This window comes from Pogoniulus pusillus, chromosome 26, assembly GCF_015220805.1.
Source record: "Pogoniulus pusillus isolate bPogPus1 chromosome 26, bPogPus1.pri, whole genome shotgun sequence".
Classification (NCBI taxonomy): domain Eukaryota; kingdom Metazoa; phylum Chordata; class Aves; order Piciformes; family Lybiidae; genus Pogoniulus; species Pogoniulus pusillus.
Window position 1 is genome coordinate 2,953,282 of NC_087289.1, and position 20,465 is coordinate 2,973,746.

Sequence of the window (20,465 nt, forward strand, 5' to 3'; positions counted from 1 at the left end):
AAGATTTCAGATCTGTTTATTCAGATACAAATTGAAAGCAGATGAATGGAGCACAGCCCCACTTCCTCTGCTGCCTCTTCCCCTAACTACAAGAGAGAAGAGGAGAAGCAGGCAGAAAGCAGCAAATAATAACTTAGTGATAGAAGCATTGTGGTTCCCGGTTCAAACCTCTGCTTTTGGATAGCACAGGGATAGATAGAGCATCAGTAGGTCAGTCAGGGAGGAAATTGGTCATTTCTAGCCAGCTATCACCACCCTTGGGCACAAAAGCATCAACTGACAAGTTCCAGTCCTACATGTACAAACCAAAAGCCTTGTAAACAGGTTTGCAATCTGCAGGCTGCGTTAAGGAAGCTACTTCAGCAGCCTGTGCTGCAGTTTGCATTAAGACAGCTCTCCTCCTCGGGGCTCTCTCTCCCAGCTCTCCTCAGGATTCTCTTTTCTCCCAGCTGTGCAGAGAAGGGCTCCAGGCAGAGCTACCAACTGAAAGTAACATGTCCAATGGACTTGGATGTTCTCAAGGCATTGTGTCTACTGCCCTCTTTGGGACCCTGATTCGAGATGGGTTTCTCTAGGTTAGCTCCTACAGTACCTCTTTGTGCATACTCTGCAGGGAGGGGAAGCTGGCAGAAGACAAAAGGAAAGGTACAGACACGACTCTGAAGCCTACTTGACCTTCAGGCACCTCTTCTGAATTGGAAAGGGAACATCTTGACAGTAGTAGTTGGAGGACCTGCTGACCAGCCCCCTGAGGACACCTTGAGGAATCTCCTAGCTCACATTTTTGGTACCAACAGGATGAATTCCCTGGACTCCCTGACAGCACACTGGGGTGTGGGCACGGACAAGCACAACACACCTGACAGATCTCAGATGCCCTGTTCTGCCACTGCCGGCTGTGGCTTTCTCCCCAGGGCTATGGAATCCAGTTCTCTGCTCAAGCAGCTTTCCTGAAGCTCCCTGCTGCAGAGGTTCATCCATTGTAGAAGCACAATGCTTTATCGACTCACCCAGCAAGGTCAGGAACATCTTCTGCTCTGCCATTCTTTCTGCTGTTACTTAACCTGAGATTGAGAGGTTCCTCCTCAGCAGCGGGGAGCTGCTCCAGACACTCCTGGACAGCCTTTGACTTCCTGAACTGCCAGTCACTTTTAACTTCCCTCTACTTCCTTTCTACAGGGTGTGAGCAGGAGAGGGGGACTACACCTGCAAGGAAGCCCTGTGTACTGCCAAGCATCAACAGGAGCTGTACTGTAGAAAGCCCAACCACCTGCACTCCAGGGGCTTCACAGCTGTCTCGCCGGGATGTGTCTGCTGTTCATTTGCACTGGGAGCTGCAGTCCAAGCTGGCCAGCAAGAAGAGATGCTGCTAAAGGAATTAACTGGACACTTCACCTGCTAAATGAGAGGTGGCTCTATTTAAGCTTCAGATGGGAGTCCCCACCTAAGGATTTAGCACTCTAATGATTTCTATGCCTCCCCCCAGAAGGCCAGCTGACCTGCTGATGTAACAGATAGGCTTTGAACTCCTAAGCACCACTTCATCCACTTCCAGCAACTGTTTTCTGCTGAGAAATTCCATCTCCAGCCACCACTTGGTTCTTCATCCCACCACAGACGAGGCTCACTCTGCTCCGAGGCCGCACACAATGCCGGGATGGATGAGAGGCGGGGATGGCAGCAAGCGCCTATGAAAACCGGTAGCCTCAGGCTCTCCAAGGAACTTCCCTCCCCCCACTTCTCCCCACACGTAACACAAATTTGCAGAGTCAGTGTCCTGTTTGTTTTCAAAGGGATAGGATTTCGAAGTCTTCGTCTTCTGAGTCAAAGAACCTTTCCAATCTGTCGGCATCAGAGGAGTCTGCAAGAGAAAGAGAAAGCACTGCCTCGGTGGGACGCACTGCACTGGCTGCTCGGCGTCAGCGAGACCCGCAGCTGGAGGGAGCAGAAGTGCAGTGGCAAAAGCCTGGAAGTTCCAAGAGACTCAGTGAAATACCTGCATGAAGGCTCTGAGGAGGGATGAGGCCATGTCAGCAGCCTGGAAAATGCACTGGACAGAATGATGTTGGTGCCCAGAAGCTGCACCACGTTTCCCAGGTTCCAAACACGGCCCTGGCACAGTGCAACTTTGCTGTGTCTCTCTACAACCTTCCTGTTCCACAGCCCTGGGTCAGCAGGAGACTGCTCTGCCTCGAGGCCAAAGCAGGAATTTGCCCAGGTCTAGACTAACATCCATGAAGATTTCTGGCCCAGCTAAGTGTGGTGGGAAGGTTTTTCCCTCCTTTGTATGTTTTCTGCTATAATTGCCTTTGATCCAACTGCTGGGGAATGTAATTACACAACGTGCGTGTGCCCCAAAGCCATCAGTACAGTCCATTCTGTGAGGACAGGTCTCTCCTGTCTATCCTTCCCACTCCATGGTGAGGGGAGAGCACAGAGCTAAGGGGGAAGCAGCTTTACCATAAAGGAAATTCAGGTGAAAATGTATGGGCAAACTGAGGAAGTGAAAACTACATTAACCCAGGCTTTGAGAAGACACTCACTTGGACTTGGCAGAGCAGACAGCTAAAGCTAAACTGCTCGAGTTCATGGCTGGGTACAGAACCCCCTCAAACATTTTGTGACAAGCTTTAATCCTACAGTGGAGTGTGCAAAGGCCTAGCATCACTGGCTTTCATCAAACTTCAGTGCCCATCAGTGCTGGCAGCACAACTTCCAGAGTTGTTCCTCAAAAGGAGGAGCCTCCTTCGCTGTAGTAACACAGCAGAGGACCCAATCAGCTGGGGAAAATGAGGACAAGGGGCTGGGCAGTCATGAAACCACCATTAATCCTTCAAGTGAGGGGCAGGACTGCAAGAGAAATAGCCAGAGCAGATGAGAGGGGCTCTATGAGCCATTACAAAAACACTGAGTAAGAACAGCAGCAATTATGGACAATTTAACACAGGCAAGGACCAACAGACAGCTTAAGGCACTCAAGCTTCTTACAGAAAAGGACAATGAAGTAAGGAAGACTTCAAAATTTCATGCTAAGGGAAGAGATAGTGAGGAAGCACAGGGCACAGGAAAGCGACAGCACACAGCCCAACGCCTGCCAACAGGGCAGATGTGTCCATGCACACTTGCTCCTCTTGGCAGAGGCTGTAAATGGCTCTCTATCTCCTGCAACATTTGTGCACGTTACTAACACAGCCTGACAGCCCAGATACTGCCCAGCACTCGTTCCTTTTTGCAGTGGAAGTGGTGCACACACAGGGAAGCACAGTGCTTGGCACCTAGTTTGACCAGCCCTGTCTTAGACCATTTTCATTACCTAGAAGCTCAGCTTTCAGCCCTTTCAACGGTCCCTTTTTTATCCTCCAAGTATCCCTTTGCAAACTGTATGTTATCACAGCAATATGAATCTATGAGCTTGTTTTATTCACCCCCTCAGTCACAATCATCAATCACAGACTCATTCTAAACCCATCCTGAGATGATGCGAGATCTACAAACCACTAGTTGAAAGCCAGAGATCTAGATCAGCTGACCCAGGAGCTCCAGATCCAACTTGTGGTGGAACAGGAACATAGCAGAAGTCACTGTGCAATTTCCAGAAGAGCAAAGGGATCAGCTCACCCTTAGAGTTGTGCCTCCCTGCGTGGCCTCACCTGGTGTGAGATTCAGGACGTCGGGGTTGGAGAAGTGCGAGGGCTGGCGTTCCACCAGCTCAAACATCGGCAGCGCTCCTCTTACCAGGGACAGCTGTGGGACAGAACACAGCCATGGCAGTCAACAACTCCTTGCTCACACTGCTCTGGGCCTTTTAAGGGGTAACAGTGATCTGCTGGGACCACACAGCAGCTGAAAAAGCATTTCTAAAGCCTTTGACTCACATCATCAACAGAATTTCAGAGCTGTGCCCTTTCTGGCCATTTAATAAACTGCTTTTGCAGGGAACATTCCTAGGTCTCTTACCCAGAGACCATAATGGAAGAGTAACTGATGTCATCTACCTGGACTTGAGAAAGTATGGGACAGTGTTCTGCATGACCCCCTAGTCACCAAATTGGACAAGTATGGACTTGAGTGTTGGAGCACTCACCGGAGAAGAAATTGGCTGGGCGGCCACACTTAGACAATTTCAGTCAATGGCTCAATGCCCAAATGGAGACCAGTGAGAAGTGTCCCTCAGGGGTGGGTACTGGGACCAACGCTGTTTGACATCTGTCAGTAACATGGACAGTGGCATTGAGGCACCCTCAACAAGCCTGCAGCTGACACCAAGTTGTGTGCCCCAGCTGAGACGCTGGAGAGATAAGCCCAAGCCAAGCTCACAAAGTTCAACAAGGCCAAGTGCAAGGTCCTGCACCTAGGCCAGGGCAACCTCAAACACAAGTCCAGGCTGGGGCAGGACTGACTTGAGAGCAGTTTGGAGGAGAAGGGCTTGGGGGTGTCAACTAATGAAAAACTCAGTGTGACCCAGCAATGGTCACTGGCAGCACAGAAGGCAGCCTTGTGCTGGGCTGCATCTAAAGAAGGGCGACCAGCAGGGTCAGGAGGGGACTCTGCTCCTCTGCTCTCCTGAGAGCCCACCTGCAGCACTACATCCAGTTCTGAGGCCCCCAACACACAAAGGAGATGGAACTGTTGGGAAGGGTCCAGAAGAGGCCACAACGATGATCAGAGGGCTGGAGAACCTCCCTATGGGGACAGGTGGTGAAATTTGGGGCTGTTGAGCTTGGAGAAAAGAAGGCTCCAGAGAGACCTTAGAGCAGCCTTGCAGTACCCAAAGGAGAACAAAGGAGAGCTGGGGAGGGACTTTTTACAAGGGCTTGCAGTGACAGGTCAAGAGGGGAGATTTAGACTGAAGAGGAGTCTTACAGTGAGGGTGGTGAGGCACAGGGACAGATTGCCCAAGGAGGGTGTGGATATCACCTCCCTGGTCCATGGCCAGGTTGTATAAGGCACTGAGCCACCTGGTCTAGTGGAAGGTGTCCCTCCTTCATGGCAGGAGGGTTGGAACCAGATCATCTGTAAGGTCTTTTCCAATCCAAACCATTCTGTGATTCTGTGAACCTTCACAGTGGTGTGGAAACAAGACAACATCCTCTATTTCTTTCTCAGTGATTTAAACACAAACCTTTTTGATTTGCTGGCACCAATCATTAAAGTCCTCCTCTGTCTTGCAGAAAAAGCCCTGAAACAAAGAGATGAGTTGTCTTGCTATTTTGTAGGTTGATTAATCCACTTAAAGCCTTAGCACCCAGAAACAGGACCAAGAGTGCAGGCAATGATGACACCCAAATGCCTTGCTTTTAAACTATGGCTTATGCTGACCCATTAAACCAGAGAGTCCCCACATGCCTGATGTGACCAGACTGCCCAAGGGCTGGAATCATCACTGTAATGGGCAGCTCTACTGCAGAAAGAAAAGAGGGCAAAAATACCCCCCTGGAAACCAAGGGCAGACATCTCAGGTTCAACAGCACCCAAGCCACAATGAATCACACTTAAGGATTCAGAGCTGCCCATCAAACAGCAGGAATCAAAGACCAAACTTAACCTGAGAGAAGGACACTAAGCCATGAGGAATGGCTTTTTATTGCCACCCAGGGAGAAGGACACTAAGCCATGAGGAATGGCTTTTTATTGCCACCCAGGGAGAAGGACACTAAGCCATGAGGAATGGCTTTTTATTGCCACCCAGGGAGACCTCCCTGTATCAAACCACTTCCTGCAGGAGAAGCTTCTCTAGCAACGTTACTGAAACTCCCAGTAGCACTTGCCCAGAGCACAGCATGCCCATAGACTACCCAAACCAACACCCACTGCCTTTCCCAGGTCCCTGGGGTAAGGTGCAGCTGTGAAGCAGAGGCAGAACCAAGGCTGCTCCTTCGGGGGGTGGGAAGCAAGCAGCAGGAACGCACCACTGCGATGGAAGGGTCGAGCTCAGCAATGCTCATCCTGCAGGGAGGGTGCTGGCAGTGGAAGCTTTCGTCGGGCAGACAGCCGCTGTCGTTGGGCTCCACTGCAGGCTGTGTGGTGTGAGGATCCAGGTAAATGAGTTCCTCACCTGGACAGACAGGCAAGGAGACATCAGCAGCAAGAATCAGGCCAGAAGCAAACGGTGAGATAGAAGAGTGACAACAGAGCCAGCTCTTGTAACCCTCCCAAAGGAACCCACATTCTAAGCACAGCTTGCTTCCAGCCACTTTCCCAAATGATTCTCATGCAAGCAGTGTCAGCCAAACCACAGTGGGCACTCCACAGTGATAGCCTGGTATCAGGCATAGGCACTATGTGCATATTGTTCCTGCATGTGCCTCCCAAGGTCTCCATGTAAGCTCAGGTAGGCCCCAGCAATCCAAAGCACAACCAACCTCAGGTCTCAGGCAGAGAGAGAAAATCAGAAGAAAGGAGGAGAGTAAAGGACAACAATTTGTAGGGTTTCAGGAAGGGGACAAGTAAAGAACAGTTAAATCCAGCCAAGGCCCTAAAGGGAAATCAGCTCTGACTGTAGGAAGAGGTCTAAGCAGACCTCTTTACAGGCTGGAGTTAGAATCACACAGTGTAAGGCCCATACTACAGCCACTGCATCATTCAGGCCCTTGCAGACACCTTCAGTCCACACTTCCAGCAGGAAAGAAGAGCCCTGCAGCACACACCACAGACCAAGGAGAAGTGTACTGCTCCATGAGCATTTTTAATCTCAGGGGAGATGCTTGGAAAGCCTTTGCAGTATCCTGGGCACTCACCTACATAGCCAATGAAGTAGTGAGCACTGTTTGGCTTCCCTCCGATCACTCCCAGAGACTGAGGCATCATGAAACAATGCTGGAAAAGCAATACAGAAAACACACAGCTGACAGACAGTGAGACAGCAGGTGGCAACAAAGACAGACATTCAAAAATGCAGTGGGAAAGACAAGTGGGAACACTGGAAATCAGCAACTCTATCAGCCATTTCCTGAGGAGCTCCACCAAGAAGGCTGAGGGCTGCAGCACAGGGCCTTCAAGGAAGGTGAAAGTAGCTCAAAACCACTTTTAACTGCTGACAGAAACACACAGGTGGGCAGCACTACTTCAAGGCTTGGTCTGGGCAAGCCCTAGCTCTGCTGCAGTGAGCGATAAGATCCTCTGGAGCTGTCATCAGGTTGCAACAGTGCTCTGGGAGGGAGCAGTCATTCAGGAAACAGGGTTAAGTTCCTTATCCAGCTGCACTACTCAGGCACCACCTACTGGGTTAAGGGCAAGTAACCTCACATGAGTTTGGAGCTCTCTTACATGTGCAGCTCAGATCTTGGACAGCATTAAGGCAGCAAAACCATGTATGCCTTGTCTTGTGCACACCCAAAGTTCTGCAGCCTCCTCATGCTCCAGCCTGCAGCTGTCTGCCAGTTTCCATAGCCTAAGTCTGCAGTACAAGCTCCAGCATCAGAGCCACAGGGAGTTTGCAAGACCACGTTCACTAATGCACAGGTTGCCACCAAGCACACCACAGTTGTGCTGAACAAATGGCTCAGCAGGTTAGTACCATCTAAACACACGAGGGACTGAGATTAAGTTATAAAGTAAGATCCTCAAAAAACAAACCCTCAAACCAAGCAAAAAAGCCCCAACCCCCCAAAAACTCCCCCACAATTTCCTGACTACAGCCTGCAAGAACCCATATCCCAACTTCTGACAAGGAACTGACTCTAAACACGTTTTTCTCTTGCAAATAGGACAATTAATTCCAAGTGGGTTTGAGTTCTGGAAGTGACTCAATTCATAACAGTCCTTACACATCAGGACAGCAGGAATTTAGCTCCAGATTCCCTACCTTTAGTGTTTCAATATAGGCTTCATTGATGTCTGTGAGCCCAAGACGCAGAGGTATCAGCAGCACCAATGGTTTCCACAGTGAGAGCCTCTCCCTAACCCCTGCTTCCTCTGGGTACCCGTTGTAGAGCAGGTCTGCCTCCACAGAAGGGCAGGCTGTGGCTCCAGCACATGGGAAGTTGGACTGGCACAACCGCCCTGGGGAAAGGGAACAGGAGCAGAAAGCATCAGAAACAAGCTCTGTTTCTACACCTTAATAGAATCATGGATAGCCTGGGTTAGAAGGCACCTCCAAAGGTCCCCTGCAGTCAGCAGGGACATCCTCCACCAAGTCAGACTGCCCAGACCTTTGTCAAGCCTCACCTTGAATATCTCCAGGGATGGAGCCCCAACTACCTTCCTGGGCAACCTCCTGCAGTGTTCCATCACCCTCAGGGAAGAGAACTTGTTCCTAACATCCAACCTAAGTCTACTCTTGCCCTAATTTCAAACCATTGCTCCTCATCCTATCACTCCAGGCCTTCATAAACAGACTCCCTCTAGTCTTCTTGTAGGCCCCATTCAAGTACTGGAAGGCCACTACTAGGTCTCTGCAGAGCCTTCTCTGCAGCCTGAGGAAAGCTCTGTCCCCCTTCAGCCTTCTAGGCTGAACAACCCCAGCTCCCTCAGCCTGTCTATGTAGCAGAGGTGTTCCAATCCCCTGCTCATTTTTGTGGCCCTCTGGATCCACTCCTTTCCATGTCCTGTCTGTATTGAGGGCTCCAGAGCTGTACACAGGATTCCAGCACTGCCATTTCTCAAACACTTCCAGAGATGGTGACTCCACCACCTCCTTGGGCAGCCTGTTCCAGTGCCTGACCACTCTTGCAGCAAAGGAATTTTTCCTAATCTCCAAACTAATCATCCTTTGGCCCAATTTCAGGCCATTTCCCCTCATTCTACCACCTGATACTAGGGAGAAGAGACCAACTTCAGCCTCACTCCTATCTCCTTTCAAGGAGCAATGAGGTCTCCTCTCGACCTCCTCCAGACTAAACAACCCCAGATCCCTCAAGTCACTCCTCACCAGCCCTGCTCTCCAGACCCTTCACCAGCTCTGCTGTCCTTCTCTATGAACAAGCTCCAGCACTTCAGTGTCCTTCTTGTAGTGAAGGGGCCCAAAACTGATCCTATTACTCAAGGTGCAGCATTACCTGTGCTAAGTAGAGGGGGACACTCACTGCCCTGCTCCTGCTGGTCACATTGCTTCTGATTGAGGCCAGGATGCTGGTGTCTTTTTTGCCATCTAGGCACACACTGGAGCATTCATGGAGTTGTTGTGAACCAGGTGCAGGACCTGGGTCTGCACTTGGGTCACTAAAGGTCCTGCAGGACTTCAACTTTGTTAAACCTCATACAGCTGGCCTCAGCCCATCAATCCAGCCTGGCCAGATTTCTCTGCAGAGCCTTCCTGTGCTGAAGCAGACCAACATTCCCACCCAAATTTAGTGTCATCTATAAAAACAAATCCTGGCAAGTATGTGCTCCTCTGCAGGGCTTCTGGTAGAGCTCAGCATCTCCTCCAAGCTTACATCAATCTCATGCCAAGGCATGCTGTACTCAGAGCCACCAGCTGGCAGGCCATTCAAATGCAAATTCTTCCATCAAGCCAGCAGCTACGCCACAGCCAGAGCCAACGAGCTTGAACCAGTTGACCAAGAGGTCAAACAAGAGCCCGGAATTCAAAAAGCGTGCAGGCAGAAAGAGAAAAATCTGAAGTGCTCAGCTCCAGAGGATTTCCTGGAGGACATGAAGACAGTTCAACTGAACGAGGAGAGGATTAGGGCTTAACACAGGCAATATTAAGCTGCTATTAGTGCTGTAACAAGGCACAAACAGAGCATCTGTCTGGAGTAGTTGTCTTTCTCCTAAAGTTCACTAAACCCATCACATTTTCATCAGGGATCGTTCAGCAGCTACTTTAGAGACCTAAAGCAGGACAATCTTTAAGCTCTGCAATTTCAGCACGAGCTTTGCCCGACAGATATGGAGCAGTAAAACTCCTCAGGGCATGCACATAAGTACTACACATCCTCATTCTACAGGCTTGACAAATACAGGCAGGCTGTAATGCAACCAGATCATGGCACTTATGGCACAGAAACATCTCCAAGCCTACTCATCTCGCTGGCCAATTTCATTACTTGCTGGGAGTGTGAAGAAAAATGCTGAACCCCAAAGAAAGCCACAGCACTTTAATCACAAAGCCAAGGCAGTTAAAATGCTAGAGGTTCATCTCTTCTATTTGTGGCCTAAGCTGAACACCACAACACTTGAGCAGGTAGGACACAATGTAAACAGCTTCATCACCAGCCATTTCAGCAGGGTGTTTGCTTCCTACTCAGACCTTCTAACTCAGCTGACCAAGGAGAATGTTGCACCCAAGGTGAGAAGAAATAGGGCTTTGATGTAAAGCCCCAGTACGAGAGACAACCTGCACTGAGGAGTTTGCAGCTGCTCCCTATACTGTCCCTGAAGGAGGCAGGAGGTGTTCATGTGCATGTCTTGCACACAGATGTATTCTAGTTCCCAGAGGTCTTAAGAAAATGGAAAATCATTATTTGGAGTGGTCCATCCTGTTAAACCAGTAAAGACTGTGGGGGTTTTGTTGCAGTAGCCTGCCTCTTCTGATGACCTGAAATGAGCTGTTGCTGAACTGGGAGTGACAGGATTCCTCATCAGGCAAAGCAGCTGGCAGTCTCACCTTCTGACATGAACATATTTAAGCAGTAGGAAGCTCAGCACAGATGACATTCACCCTGCTGCTTTGGCAGGCTTTGCAGCATGATGGTGCCCCAGCACAGCAGAACCTGCCTAAAGCTCCCCAGCTGGAGCCAAAGCATTTACTACAGAGATATTCCAACAGACTTGACACAACATCTCTCCTGCTGCTGCAGCTGCTGCTGCTGTCAGGTACTGCCTTTACTGTCTTGGTTTCCCACCACGTTTCTGATGCCCAGGATCCTCCAATGCCCAATTAAGAGCCCCTTTCTGATACAACAGACTGACTCAGAAGGGATAAAAATGGATGTTTCTTCACTGCTGTAGCAAAAGGCATTTCCTGTGAACCTCAGGCTGCGTAGCATCAGGGATGGAACTGAACAGAGGCATGGAACACCATTATCTCCTGACTGCTTCACTACCAACAGATTCACAGGATGGTTTGAGTTGGAAGGGACCTTACAGATCATCTAGTTCCAACCCTTCCTGCCATGAACAGGGACACCTTCCACTAGACCAGGCCACCCAAGGCTTCATCCAGCCTGGCCTTGAACACCTCGAGAGAGTTCCACAGCCTCCCTGGGCAACCTGTTCCAGTCTCACCACTCTCACTGTCAAGAATTTCCTCCTAATCCCCACTCTAAATCTCCTCTTCCAGCTCAAAGCCATTGCCCCTCATCCTGTCACTATAAGCCCTCATAACAAGTCCCTTCCCAGCTCTCCTGTAGCCCCCTTCAGGTACTGGAAAGCTGCTTTGAGGTCTCCCTGGAGCCTTCTCTTCTCCAGGCTGAACAGCCCAAACTCTCTCAGCCTGAGCCCATAAAGGAGGTTATAGAATCACATACAATCTCAGAATGGTAGTGGTTGGAAGAGACCTCTCAACATTGAGTCCAACTCCCCTGCTGAGGCAGAGTCACATAGAGAAGGCCACGCAGGAACATGTCCAGCTAGGTTTAGAATGCCTCCAGAGATGGAGACTCTGCCACCTCTCTGGGCAGCCTGCTCCAGTGCTCCACAATATTTAAAGAAGTTCCTCCTCACACTTAGATGGAACTTCCTACGCCCAAGTCTGTGTCTGTTACTCCTTGCCCTGTCACTGGGCACCATTGCATCCTCCTGACACCCAGCCTTGAAGTCTGCCCTTTTGCAGAGCACACTTTCACAGCACTCCTGCACCCAAGCTTACACAAGCACTTCTCAGTCAGATCCTACATTTCTTCACCTCTCAGCTGAGGTTACCTAGTAAGAGATGTGACTTTGTAAAACAACTGTCCCACACAAACATCTCCCTAAAGACCAACTGCCTGCAAACTGACTTTGGCTCTGTGGCAGCCAAGCCAGCCTAAATGATGCCTGCCATGCTCTGACCTGTAACCCTGCACCAGCTTCCTTGCTCACTGGACTGGTGCAGGTGCTGCTTCAGAACACCAGCCTGGCAGCACACCCTGCAGGGCTCTGTGCTGTGTCAGCACACTGCCTCCCCCTGTATCAGCAGCTAGCCTAAAGGAAGCAAGGAGAAGGCTTGTGTGGCCAGGATCAGGCAGGACTGCAGCAATCAGCAATGCAGATGCTCAGCTGTAGCTCCTGTGCACTGCATCCTGAGCAAGCATCCTAGGGATCACACTGCACAACTGCTCAGCCTTCAGAGCCACTCTGCTGCCAGGGTGCACCAAAAAAACATACAAGTGAGCAAAACAAGTGCTGGGAGTCTCCTCCAGAGATAGATCCCCTTCTTCTCACTGCCTTTGTTCATCTTCCTCTTCAGTGATCTGCTCTAGTTTTCCTGCTCTGCCTCTCAGCAGAGACATTCCTCCTCCACAGTATGACAGAAAAACAGACAAATTTTAACCTGAGTGAGAGCAGGTTTAGACTGGATACTAGGAAGAAGTTCTTCAGTACAAAGGTGGTGAGACCCAGGAATAGGGTGTCCAGGGAGGTTGTGGATGCTTCCTCCCTGGAAGTGTTCAAGGCCAGGTTAGAGGAGGCCTTGAGCAGCTAAGTTTAGTTGTCCCTGACCACGGTGGGGAGGTTGGAGTAGATGATCTCTAATGTCCCTTCCAACCTAAGCCATTCTGTGATTTACTGCTTGCTGCCTGTGGCCATACACAAGTTTGACAGTCTGCCATGCATCACTCTCTGCAGATCAGCAGACCTTCTCTTCAAGACACACGGTGCCAAGTCAGAGGTCTTATCAAAGGTGAAATAAAAATCAACCAAGGGCCTTCTTTGCCCAAGGGCAGCAATTCTCATCTGTTTCTAGTATCTTTTGCCCACAGTTTTAAGAGAGAACATTTACTACATGCTTGTTGTGTTGTACTACTACATGCTCTCCTTTCTCTGGCTTCTTGCTGCTGGAGGACATAGCAGATTTGACCTCCACGTGATACTTACGGATTTCTTCCATCACGACTGTGTTGTCCATGGCTATATGTACAGCCAGTGAACTCCAGGTATCAAAAGTGGCAAGTTTTCTACAGGGAAAAGAAAAAAGAAATGCAAAGATTACTTTACAAGACTGGATGAGGAGAGAGGCTCATCCAGTCAAAGTGAGGGAAGAATGGAGACAGGAAGGAAAATGCTCCTCAGAATACAGAAGGTCTCAGTTATGATAGGCAGCTCGTGCTCCAGCACTACTGCAACCCGCTGCCTGTCACCATGGAACCCAGGCAGCAAATATTAATGTTTCCTAATGCCTTAGTGGCTTGATGGCTCACTGGTAGCTTTTTGATAAGCATGACACTGCTGTCAGGTCACAGCCTGGCAGAGATCCACATGATGACAACCATCACCTACTCTGACACTTGCTTTTGGTCTACTGCAGAGTACTGCAGTCAGTTCTAGTGATGAGCACATTATCTGTGAGATGTGGAGAGACATTTCTGGGGGCTGCCCTCAATGTGAATTCTGTTTTCTCTTCCATCCTGCCAGCATCTGAATGGCAGAGGAGGTCCTTTCAATGTTCTGCCTGAGCAGGTTGCTGAAGTCACAGCAGGTTGCTTGCTAGCAGCATCAAAGCATAGAGCGGCACTTAGAGTCATAGACTCAAGCAGGTTGGAAGAGACCTCCGAGCTCATCCAATCCAACCTAGCACCCAGCCCTGTCCAATCAACCAGACCATGGCACTGAGTGCCTCATCCAGTACAGGGGAAGAATAACCTCCCTTGTCCTACTTCAATCAGTGGACAGAAACCTGTAAGCTGTGAGTGTCTACAAAAATCAAATGACCTTACTGCATGGGTCAAAAGATGTAAAGCCAACAATAAAGCACTTACTTGAGCACTTGTGCCACTGTGTTTGGTCCATACCACTGACCTATGGATTTTCCCTCTCCAACTCCCATCTGGGCTGCATCACAAGAAAAAGAAAAGTAATAATGCATTTCACCTAAGCACATCCCTTTGTTATCAGAGCTTGTATTTAACAGGGAAGAAATCTCACTTGGGACAAATATTGAGTCAGCAGAATCCAACCCTTCAAGGGGTATCAGTGTAAATGTGAGACAGAAGTAGATCCAAAAGGACTGTAAAGCAAATCCCTTCCCCAAAAAAGCAGTAACAGAGCTTCAAAAGGCAGCATTACCTCAGAAGAGATTTTGCTTAGGAGTGTTTGACTACCAGACCACTCCTGTAACACAAAGTTTAGTTCACTGAACCTATAGGTGCCTTAACATCCTATAGGAAAATCTGATGCTGCTCTTGTTTGTTTGAAACCTAGGGAAGTTTCTACAAAGTGAGCTCCTTCCTTAGTCCATTTGCCACTTCTGAGGATTTTTTCACCTAGCAATCTTTTTCATGTTAGAAAGTCCTGGTAAGGACAGCAACCACATGCACTCCTCTCACCTTAGCTGCCTGGAATGTGAAGAGTGATACTGAAGACAACCACTGAGCAAACCTGATGACCTGATGGTCAAGAAGGAAAATTCACCATAACCCTTACCAAAGAGTGGTAGTTGGACATCACATCAGAAAACACACAGCATGAGCTGCCACTCACACTGGTTTTATTTGGTGGTGGTTTTGGTTTTGTTGGGATTTGGTTTTTTTTGGCTAAGCTAATAAAACAAGCACAGAAAAAATGTTCTACAGTCATGAGAAACCCAGACTGAATACATCCCCACTTCTTCAGCACCCAGCCTCTTACCTATCTGGTGAATGGAGTAGTAGCTGTCTTTTTTGTCAATGAAGGCATTAAGAACACTGAAGTAATTATCCATCTGCCTCTTCCCTTTTGTCCACCTCCAGTCTAAGACAGGAAACAAAACACGATCTTTCTTAGTGACTAGAGGCTGCAAGCTACAAATCTCTTCCCTGTGCATTAACCAACTGACCCAATTTTCATGCCATGCTATTATGAGGCATTTGAAGCATTCGCAGCACTAAAGGATTAGTTTCAAAAGAAAAGCAAAGCATTCTGACAGCTTGGATAAAGGAGCAACAAAGGCAACAAACAACCAAACAGCTGGAGAACACAGTACCTCTAGCTCACAGGTGGAAAATAGGGTTATGAGTTCTCATTGACAGGTGTGAGCCACATATTCTGGGATGAAAACAAGTGGCCTCACCACAAAAACCATCTCCCACAGATTCAAAGGGCCACCAAGAACTGCCACAAACCCACTCTGGTATAGCTCCTTGCAGGCCAAGAAAGGATTAAGCACAAGAACATAAAAGTACTCAGGGGAAGGACACTGCACTGAGGGCTTTCTGACAAAACTGAACACTAGACAAGACTCCATCATGTCGTTTGAAATTTCAGGTGCAAGGAGAACCTAGCAGGTGTTTGGCTTCAGTAGATTCAACCAGTGTATTACAGGGTTTGTTATCTGCTGTCCTTAGAAGCAATGCACTTGTGGGAGCACACCATGGAAGTCAGGATGAGCTGTGTACTGGTTTACCTCTTCCCAAATGCCTGCAGACCAAGGCCTGAGCAAAGATCATCTGACCACACCGCAACATACAACCCCAGCCAGTATCCGAGGTGGGACCGGTTCCTCCTGTAAGCAAGGGCAGAGAATAAATAGGTAATGAAGAGTCAATGCCAAGAGGAAGATGAAAGCACTGAACAAGGACTACCTTGGCTCACCTACCTGAGGCTGAGAAACAAAAATGTAGTCAGCAATGAGTAACTTAATGGCATCCTTTAAAAAAAAAAAGGCAAACCACCCAAAACTCTTAACTGAAAGGGAAAACCAAACCAACTAGAACAACTTCAAAGAGCAATCAAAACAAGGCAACTCAAAAAACAAGCTGGATTTCTCAGGAGTGTAACAGCCACTGAGCCTGGCTGCAGCCTCCCAGCCTAATTCAGAGATGTATTTCTGAAGAGACACCTCACACAGGGGTGCTTGTTACAGGGGACTTCTTGTAATCCTTGTCTTGAAGAGGCAGATCATAGGGAAAAGAGAAAAAGAAGGGGAAAAAAAAGAGGAAATAAACTAAACCAACACAAACCTCAGCCCCAAGCATTTCACAGGATCACAGATTGTCTTGAGTTGGAAGAGAACTTAAAGATAGAATCATAGAATGGTTTAGGTTGCAAGGAACCTCAAAGACCATCCAGTTCCAATCCCCTGCCATAGGCAGGGACACCTCCCACTAGAACAGGTTGCTCCCCAGAGGCAACATGTGGAGATTTTTGTACTTGGGTCCTACACAGGTGTAATGTGAAATATCATTTAAACTCTTTGGCTTGAAGTGGATAAATGATGAAAGGTAGAGATATGAGGAGAGGCTGAGGGAGCTGGGGGTGTGCAGCCTGCAGAAGAGGAGGCTCAGGGCTGACCTCATTGCTGTCTGCAACTACCTGAAGGGAGGTTGTAGCCAGGTGGGGGTTGGTCTCCTTTCCCAGGCAAGCAGCAACAGAACAAGGGGACACAGTCTCAAGTTGTACCAGGGGAGGTCTAGGCTGGATGTTAGGAGGAAGTTGTTGGCAGAGAGAGTGATTGGCATTGGAATGGGCTGCCCAGGGAGGTGGTGGAGTCGCCATCCCTGGAGGTGTTGAAGCAAAGCCTGGCTGAGGCACTTAGTGCCATGGTCTGGTTGATTGGCTAGGACTGGGTGGTAGGTTGGACTGGATGATCTTGGAGGTCTCTTCCAACCTGCTTGATCCTATGATACAGCAGTTCCTGCCATCTGTTCTATACCGTGTAGAGGTTTTTTTTGTTTCTTGAAGGATGGAGGGGAGTTTGAATGTCTGAAATGGCTCTGACACACAGGAACTGTAGTAATATGGGAAACACATCCCAGTGAACTTGAAAAAGGACATTTTGGTTCCTTAAAATATTCTGCATGGTTCCTTCTTTGAGGTTTTGGGTCTTTTTTCTACTGGTCTATCAGAAGGGATCTGGGAGCGGGTAAATGGGATTCCAAGCCCTTTTGTTGTCCTCACTGTCAGCAGGTCAACATCATCCCAAAATGAAGCATGAGGAGGGTAGATTTAGACTGGATATTGGGAAGAAAGTCTTTACAGTGAAGGTGGTGAGACACTGTAACAGGTTGCCCAGGGGGGTTGTAGATGCCCTCTTCCTGGAAGTGTTGAAGGCCAGGTTAGAGGAGACCTTGAGCAACCTGGTCTAGTGGGAGGTGTCCCTGCCCATGGCAGCACAGTTGGAAGGAGATCTGTAAAGATCCCTTCCAAGCCAAATCATTCTATGAATCAACAGAGAAAATGCCTCAGGTTTGGAAAAGAGCCTTCTTGGTAGCTGGTCTTTCTGGTTTGTTCTGTTCTTTCACTGCTGGGAAACCCTTTGCCTAACAAACCATGAGACATCCTTGAAGAAGTTTAATCCTTTTAAATTCATGTATGTGAGCCACAGTTAAAGATGCATTTGAAATTGAAGGGTCAGCAGAAGTTTAGCTGTGGCTCACAAACAGCACTGGGGTTTCTATTAGTTATTAAAGGGTGGGGGTGGAAAACAAAATCTGAGTCATGTCCCATTTACAGTCCAGATAGGATGAAGCCTGCTGGCTGGCATACAAATCCTTTTGCAGTCTCCCCCCAGTTACCTCTTTTGCTGTTGGCCACTTTCCTCTGTGCTTGCCCACTTAAATACTGCAAGTTCTTTGTAGGGTAAGGGGAATGTCTCATGCTGATTTTGTAAAGCACAATCAAATTTAGATGTTGTCTATGTTATAAAGTGCTGGGGAAATGCTAGAAGATAGCCACTCAACATCCAGAGGTTGACTAAACAGTTATCTTGGGCAATTTTTCTCCCTCTGCTTCTCATGAAGACTAGGGGCTGCCTGGAACACCACTCCTTTGAGGACAGGCTGAAGAAGCTGGGAGGTTTAAGCCTGGAGAAAAGAAAGCTCCAGGGAAATATAGCAGTGGCCCTCCAGTACCTTAAGTTGGCTACAAGAAGGCTGCAGAGGGACTATTTGCAAAGGCCTGGAGTGATAGGATGAGGAGCAGTGGTTTGAAATTAGGGAAGAGAACTTTTAGATTGAATGTTAGGAACAAGTTCTTTACCATGAGGATGGTGAAATGATGCAGGAGGTTGCTCAGGGAGGTATTTGAAGCCCCATCCCTGGAGATATCCAAAACCAAGGTCAACAAGACTCTGAGCAACCTGATCTAGTGGAGAATGTCCCTGCTGACTGCAGGAGGGGAGGTCACTCCCAACCCAAACCACTTCAAGATTCTATGACTGAAAGAGAAGCAGGTGCTTTGGAATGCTCCTTTTTTACCAGCTGTGTGAAGACACAGCAGACTGGGTGCCTGTAAGGCAGCTTACCTGCTGTGATCACACTAAACTTAAGCTTGCAACAACAGCCAAAGCTTCAGTGCAGCAGCAGTGTTCTTTTGAAGTTCTGTCAAGAAAGTGCTTCCAGCCTTGAGACCTTGGTCTCAGGCTTTCCAGGGTGAGCAAATACCCAGCTTATCCTCCAGTATTCTGCAGGATATGGGAGTTTGGGGGTCCCTTCCAACCTAAACCATTCTATGATTTCTGATTCTTGTGAACAGAAGCACATGAGTATTCTGTTAGTGGGGCTGTTTCATCAGAGAACCAGGTTACCCTAATCTTCAGGATGCACTCTTGTGCACAGTACATACCAATAGCAGGGAAGTTCTTTCTGTAGGTGAACCAAAGCCGAGAGGTCACATCCAACAGGATCTCTTCCTTCTCTGAAAAATGTTCAGCTTTCAAAGGCAAGCACAGGAGGGTAGCACTAAACACAGCTAAATCCACCTCCCACTCACCCTCCCTAACACCAACAGCCTTCTGCGCCTCGCAAGGAGGATGCATGCCCAAAGGGGCAACATCAGGATGAGGAATAAGACAATGAGATGGTGCAGAAGAAGCTTTCTTTCCCTCCAGACAGCTGCAAAGATACTATGCCATAGGCAAATTGTGAAGCCTTCTTTCTTTTCCCCTGAGCCATTACCTTGCCTCAACCATTCTGGTCACACAGAATCAGAGAATTGCTTCAGCTAGATGAAGTCCAACTACTGACCTAACACCACCATGACCATAAAAGCATGTCCCCAAAGAGCCAAGTCCACACATTTCTTGAACACCTCCAGAGACAGTGACTCCACTGGGTAGCCTGTTCCAATGCCTGACCACTCTTGCAGCAAAGAAATTGTTCCTCATCTCCAACCTAACCATCCCTTGGCACAATTTCAGGCCATCTCCCCTCATTCTATCACCTGACACTAGGGAGAAGAGACCAACACCAGTTTCACTCTTACCTCCTTTCAGGCAGCTGCAGAGAGCAGTGTGGTCTTCCCTTTGCCTTGAGGCTAAACAACCCCAGGTCACTCAGTCACTCCTCACCATACCTGTTCTCCAGACCCTTCACCAGCTTGGTTGCCCTTCTCTGAACACACTCCATAGAATCACAGAATTGTTTTGTTTGGAAAAGACCATCAAGATTATCAAGTCCAACTACTCTCTAACTCAGCCAAGTCTGGTAATAAACAATGTCCCTCAGCACCACATCTCTGCCCCTCTGAACACCTCCATGAGCCAAGTCCCAATAACTACTACATCAGAACCTTCTGCACAACAATATTGCAGAGCCTTGGGAGGTGGCCAGGCACACAGAGCCACAGCAGTGATGAGACCATTTTCCCAGCAGACAGACAGACAGACACTGCTGCTGTGTGCTTACAGGGCTCGCAGTCACCTTGCTGTTGAGCAAAGTGTACCAGTAGCAAAGCCCCCTGAGAGGCAAGCCAGGTTGCAGCATGCACACCACATACCTGTAATGACGCTGTATTTCCGGCCGAGGATCCAGACGGGCTCTTTGGTCTCGGGGAAGTCTTCATATTCAAACCTGAGAGTGTCATAGGTAAGAGTAGCTAGGAGGAGAAAGAAGAAATTATACACCTTTTCTTTCTAAAAATCACACAAAACTGCAGAGTGTGAGCTGCTGTGGCCCAGCAGCTGAGTAGAACACAGCCAGAGCAGCTGTCAGAGCTGTCATGTGAGCAAATGATGAGCAAACGTCTCAGGCACCACTCCAAAACATCACCTTCAAGAAGCTTTCAGTTTTGAACACTAACCTCTGAGCACCCAGGGCAGCAGGCTCTGCAGAAAATCCAAGTACACTTCAGCTACAACAGCTCAACTTTTCCCCATGTACAGTGAATTTCTAAAGCCAAGAGCTGCAGCCCTGCAGGAACACCCTCAGGAAGGCAGCTTTGCTTTCCAGGAGCCTCAGGCATGCTTGGCTGGATCTCTGCCCCACGGACACACCTTCTACAGTGTCTGCTGAAGTGTCCAAGAACATCTTCTCATCCCATCCCCTCTCTGACCAAAGATGCAAAGCTTTGTATGTGCCACTATGGACAACATCTGCATTAAACAATCTAGGCCCCCACTGAATGCCAGCACTAAGCCTGAGTATTGAGTCCTCCTCCACTTCTGTGCAAGTGGTCAGAGCTACTCAGAAGATAAA

At 48.6% G+C, this 20,465-nt stretch overlaps 1 protein-coding gene across 2 annotated transcripts in view; it reads right to left on the reverse strand.

The window, feature by feature from the left end:
* ATG4B (autophagy related 4B cysteine peptidase) overlaps positions 1–20,465 on the reverse strand; it is a 24,703-nt gene continuing 4,238 nt past the window's right edge. For both annotated transcript variants that reach the window (XM_064165035.1, XM_064165034.1), the window contains exons 2-13: positions 19,768–19,866; positions 18,616–18,687; positions 15,458–15,556; positions 14,704–14,805; positions 13,836–13,908; positions 12,955–13,034; positions 7,805–8,001; positions 6,738–6,816; positions 5,910–6,055; positions 5,123–5,179; positions 3,651–3,744; positions 1–1,861 (exon numbers count right to left, since the gene is read on the reverse strand). In XM_064165035.1, coding sequence (XP_064021105.1) covers positions 1,788–1,861; positions 3,651–3,744; positions 5,123–5,179; positions 5,910–6,055; positions 6,738–6,816; positions 7,805–8,001; positions 12,955–13,034; positions 13,836–13,908; positions 14,704–14,805; positions 15,458–15,518 — 963 coding nt within the window. In that variant the 5' untranslated portion in view covers positions 15,519–15,556; positions 18,616–18,687; positions 19,768–19,866 and the 3' untranslated portion in view covers positions 1–1,787. The remainder of the gene's footprint in view (positions 1,862–3,650; positions 3,745–5,122; positions 5,180–5,909; positions 6,056–6,737; positions 6,817–7,804; positions 8,002–12,954; positions 13,035–13,835; positions 13,909–14,703; positions 14,806–15,457; positions 15,557–18,615; positions 18,688–19,767; positions 19,867–20,465) is intronic.